This window comes from Microtus ochrogaster, chromosome 10, assembly GCF_000317375.1.
Source record: "Microtus ochrogaster isolate Prairie Vole_2 chromosome 10, MicOch1.0, whole genome shotgun sequence".
In the NCBI taxonomy this organism is placed as follows: domain Eukaryota; kingdom Metazoa; phylum Chordata; class Mammalia; order Rodentia; family Cricetidae; genus Microtus; species Microtus ochrogaster.
Window position 1 is genome coordinate 52083311 of NC_022016.1, and position 5208 is coordinate 52088518.

General features: G+C 52.3%; 1 protein-coding gene across 1 annotated transcript in view; it reads left to right on the forward strand.

Moving 5' to 3' along the window:
• Smpdl3b (sphingomyelin phosphodiesterase acid like 3B) overlaps nucleotides 1-5208 on the forward strand; it is a 22018-nt gene that overhangs the window by 13776 nt on the left and 3034 nt on the right. Inside the window, exons 4-7 of the mRNA XM_005353118.3 lie at nucleotides 964-1107; nucleotides 1959-2131; nucleotides 3748-3928; nucleotides 4015-4148. Of these exons, the coding sequence (XP_005353175.1) occupies nucleotides 964-1107; nucleotides 1959-2131; nucleotides 3748-3928; nucleotides 4015-4148 (632 nt within the window). The remainder of the gene's footprint in view (nucleotides 1-963; nucleotides 1108-1958; nucleotides 2132-3747; nucleotides 3929-4014; nucleotides 4149-5208) is intronic.

The window sequence follows — 5208 nt, forward strand, 5'->3', positions numbered from 1 at the left end:
AACTCATAGAGATTTGTCTGCCTCTGCCTCCCGAGTGCTAGGATTAAAGGTCTATATCACCTTGCCTTGCTTTTTCCAAGATTTTGTTGTTGTTCACTGTTGAATATTTATGAAGCGCCTACTGCATGCCTGACACGGAGACTAACTGAAAGCAGAATCGAATCGAGCTTGAGGATCTGAGCAGGTCTGTAATTCTAGCGCTCAGGTGGAGGCAGGAGGATCCAGAGTTGGAGGTCAGCCTGGATGTCACAGTGAGAATGTGTCTCAGGGAAAGAAAAAACAAAGCAAAACAAAACAAAACAAAAATCCCCAAGGCACCACTACCACCTCTAACAACATAGAACTCAATCATGAGGCCGTTTATAAAGAGGCAGCCTGCTGGACTCCCCTAAACATCTTAGTCTCGTCCACAGGCCCCCCGAAGGAGGGCTTTCCCCATACCCGCCCCTAGCCTTTCTTACCCCTCCACAGCAGGCAGCCAAAGCAGACCTAATTATTCCCTCTCTACTGTACTGCGCACTGCTTCTGGATCTGAGGACCTGGGTCCAGCTCCAGGCTGGCTTGTGGCAAGTGTGCCATGGAATATTTGTTGACTTATGTGGATGAGTGAAAATTCTAAGGAAGGCCTCTTGAGGTGAGCCACACCTCCTGCCAGAATAAGATGATCTGTAGTTGACAAGAACACAGGAACTGGTCACCATGAGGAATTGCTTCTCCCCACTACCCGCCGAGGGACCTCCTTTCTGAGCAGGGTATTCCCTGCTAGGAAACGGGACCAGGCGGCTCACAACTCTTCCTTCCCGGTCCTCAGTGAAGCTCAGCCAGATGCTATCTCGTGTGGTTTTCTGCCTATCTTTGTTCCCCCTCATCTGTGTTATCTTTCTTCCCCTTTGGCTTTGAGGGCCGGTGGCTGCTGCGGAGGGCTCTTGCATCTTTTCTTAATGGTTCTTCTTTTTCTCTCAGATACCAAAGTCTATGCCGCTCTGGGAAATCATGACTTTCACCCTAAAAACCAGTTCCCAGCCGAGAGCAACAGCATCTACAATCAGGTGGCGGAACTGTGGAGACCCTGGTTTAACAACGAATCCTTTGCTGTCTTCAAGGAGGGTACAAATGACACTTGTTACCATATGGGCACACACTATGTCAGGCGGGGTCTGCTCCAATTTCCTTTTCACAACAAGCCCTGAAATAGATGCAGATTTTTGTCCCCATTTTACAGAGGAAGAGACTGAGACAGAGGTCACACAGCTTGGTAAGGGAGTTGAGAACAGGATCCAGGGCAGACTCCAGGGCCCAGAGCTACTAATCAGAGCAGCAAAGAAGATCGTGAGCCAGCAAGTGCCAGGCACTATCCTCAGCACCCTGCTGGAGCCTCCTAGCAACGCTGGGACAGCTCTGGGAACTTTATTTAGCTTGGGCTTACTTGAACCTGGGACCTACAGGTCTGTGGGGGCCCGGCTCCTTCTCTGGCAGGGCTGTTCTGGTCTCACAATAGTGTGGTGCTTAGCAGTGACTCTGGACACTGTCTACTGGGTATCATCTCCAGTGTGACCATCAAGTGTGTCTCTGAGCATTGACAGATGTTCCTCGGGGCCACATCACTCCGTTGAGATTGTCAGCCCAAATGTCTGTGACCCTGCTTTCTTCTCTTACCTGGTCTCCTTCCGCTGGGACTCCTCATTGGCCAAACCCTATCTGGATAGACTACGCATCATGGTGGGCCCATTATCCAGACGAGGCATACTGGGAGTGCAGACAGGGGTGGAGTGGCTTTGCCAAGACGCACAGCTAATGAATGGTAGAGCCAGGATTAGAACTCAGCTCCAGAATCTTTCATCTCAGCCCTAGATGCCTCTCCTATGGGAAGGGATGGTGCAAGGGAAAGAGGTCAGAAAGGGAGGTGCAGGGTGTCAGAGGCCCCCCGCCTCAGGCTATCCCTGGCTGTGACATCCTAGGTGCCTTCTATTCTGAGAAGTTGCCGGGTCCCAGCAGGGCAGGGCGAGTTGTAGTTCTCAACACCAATCTGTACTACAGCAGCAACGAGCAGACAGCCGGCATGGCCGATCCCAGCCGGCAATTCCAGTGGCTGGGAGATGTGCTGAGCAATGCATCCCGGGACGGGGAGATGGTAAGCGCTCCTGCTTCTTCCTGTGCCCTCCCGCCAGGCCTCCCAGAGGGTCCTGTATCAGCCTAGCCCAGAGGAGGCTTCTTCCAACCACAGCAGCCTTGTGAGTTGAGGACCTGAAACCCCACTGCACGTGAAGACACTTAGGGCCTCAAGGAGCCGTGACGGTCTCATCACACAACAAGCGATGGAGCCAAGCCTAGAACCTCAGGCTCCTTGCTCCGAGTTCAGATGTCTTTCCATCGCTGCCACGCACACAGTAGTGCACACCGTATACCCAAGGAGGTGCCCGGATGTTAGGTGCGTCCATCTCATCTGCTGAGCCAGCAGCTACTCAGGGGCTGGCGCAGTGGCTCGTGTCTGGGTCGAAGCATCGCCCAGCACAGCCCAGGAGGACTTCGTGGCTGCTGTTGATGAGAGCTCATCATGCCAGCTGCAGGCAACAGCTTTGTGCTTTAGATGGACCCTTCCTTTAATCTCATAGCAACTCCATGGCTTAGTCAGGGTTTACTGTTGCTGCAACGGCACACCGTGACAGAAGAACAAGTTGGGGAAGAAAGGGTTTTTTTTACTCTTTTTTTTTTGTTGTTGTTGTTTTGGTTTGGTTTTTTGAGACAGGGTTTCTTTGTAGCTTTGGAGCCTGTCCTGGAACTAGCTCTCGTAGACCAGGCTGGCCTTGAACTCCCAGAGATCCGCCTGCCTCTGCCTCCAGAGTGCTGGGATTAAAGGCGTGCTCCACCACTGCCCGGCTGAGGAAAGGGTTTATTTGGCTTAAACTTCCACATTGTAGTCCATCATTGAAGGAAGCCAGGGCAGGAATTCACACAGGATAGGATCCTGGAGCTGATGCAGAGGCCATGACTGGGAGCTGCTTACTGACTTGTTTCCCCTGGCTTGCTGAGCCTGAGTTCTCACAGAACCAGGACCCCCATATCCAGGGATGACACCGCCCCCATGGGCTGGGCCCTCCCCATTAATAACGAAATGAAAAAATGCCTTATAGCTGGATCTCGTGGGGGCTTTTCCTCAGCTGAGGCTCCTTCCTCTCTGATGACTCTATAGCTTGTATCAAGTTGACATAAAGCCAGCCAGTTCACTCCCCGAGGTGAGTACTCTTCTAAATGAGGAACCTGAAGCGCGGGGAGATGACATTTGGCTGGTGGCCAAGCTGCAGTTTGACGCCAAAGCTCATCCACACACATTACCTTTTTAAGACAGTTCACGTTCTCACTCCGTAGACCAGGCTGGCCTTGAACTCCGCTGCCTCTGCCTCTCGAGTGCAGGGGTTAGATTAAAGGCGCATGCCACCACTCCTAACTAAGGACATGTTCTGAATTCTACTTCATTCTACATTTCTGTACTGGTGATCAAGTGCCCAGGTGACTTGGGGAACATTAGACACAAATGCACGTGACCACGTAGTGTTCTCACACAGCCAGGGAGGCTCACCCCCAGTTCTGAGATGACAAGAGCACCCACCGAAGGACCAGGAAGGGTTTGTGGAAGAGGTGCTTTGGGGTTCCATTCAGAGGGAGGTCCGCCTGCCCTCGAGGACATGGGTGGGTTCCCAAGGGTGGAACAGAGAGAGCATCTCTGATCCCAGTATCTCTTCCTTGCAGGTCTACATTATTGGCCACGTGCCCCCAGGGTTCTTCGAGAAGACCCAGGACAAGGCCTGGTTCCGAGAGAGCTTCAATGAGGAGTACCTGAGGGTGGTCCAGAAGCACCACCGTGTCATAGCGGGGCAGTTCTTCGGGCACCACCATACCGACAGCTTCCGAATGTTCTATGATGGTGCAGGTACTCCCTCTGTCTCGAGAGAAGTGGCCCCTTGCCACTTTCCTCTTCCCAGAGTCCCTTTCAGCCTGTTGTCTTTTTCCCCGAAGGTGCCCCCATAAGCGTCATGTTCCTCACGCCTGGGGTCACGCCGTGGAAGACCACATTACCTGGAGTGGTCAACGGAGCCAACAATCCGGGCATCCGTGTTTTTGAGTATGATCGAGTCACACTGAAGCTGCAGGTTAGGAGCGTGGGTCTGCTGGGGCTAGGGGTAGGCACCTGAGTGTGTCACTGCCTTTCCTAACCCTTAGCTAACCCTTCTGCTACCTACTCACCGCTGATCCTTGGAAGGGAACGCTGGTTAAACTTTGGAGCCACCTACTCAGGTCAATTCTTCCCCCAAGTCTTTGTACCGCATCACTGTCCCCCTACCTCCTGCCACACTCGGGAGGGATTCGTCTTCCTAAAGTATTGACTTTATATTGCCTCTCTGCTACTTACAGATCTTAAGTTAAAATAGCCTCTCTTTAGGCTGGTATGGAAGACTTTCCACAGTCTGGGCTCAAGCCCATTGCCCCTGACCTCACACCAACTAGGACCCAGCCCCTAACACCATGAGTATGTCTTTCCCTTCTAAGATGTGCTGGAATTGTTGAATTGACAAAGAAATACTACTTCATTCATTTAGCAACATGTTCTAAACACCTGCCGCATGCCAGGCCCTGTTCAAAGTTCGGGATACAAACACAACAACAGAGTAACTGCTCTCCTTTGCCAAAATCCCTACAGGAGGACCACAGTAAACAAATAAATACAATTAAACATGGGTGGCAGGAAAGGCAGGGCGGTAGCTGGGTCTGCTGGCACAGGACTGTAATCTCAGGCACTTGGGAGGCTGGGGCACAGGACTGAAATTTAAAGCCAGCCTGGACTACATCGTGAGTTCAAGACCAGACAATAACATACCAAGAAGACCCTGTCTCCAAAAGGGGGTAGGGAAGGGGAGAATGGCCACAGCTCAGTGGCAAAGTGCTTGCTTAAGGTGAGGGAGACAGTAGGCTTGGCTTCCAACTCTGAAGAAAGAAAGAGGGCGGGAGGGATGGAGATGGGAGGGAGGGTAAAGGGGCTGATAATTTTGGAGCGAGTGGGCTGACTGTGTTACAGAGATGGGAAAAGGGAAGTAAGAAGGCTTTTGAGTTCTGTGTAAACTGAGGAAGCTGGCTGGGTTTGTAAAGAAGGTGGAGGGGCCGGGCGGTGGTGGCGCACGCCTTTAATCCCAGCACTCGGGAGGCAGAGGCAGG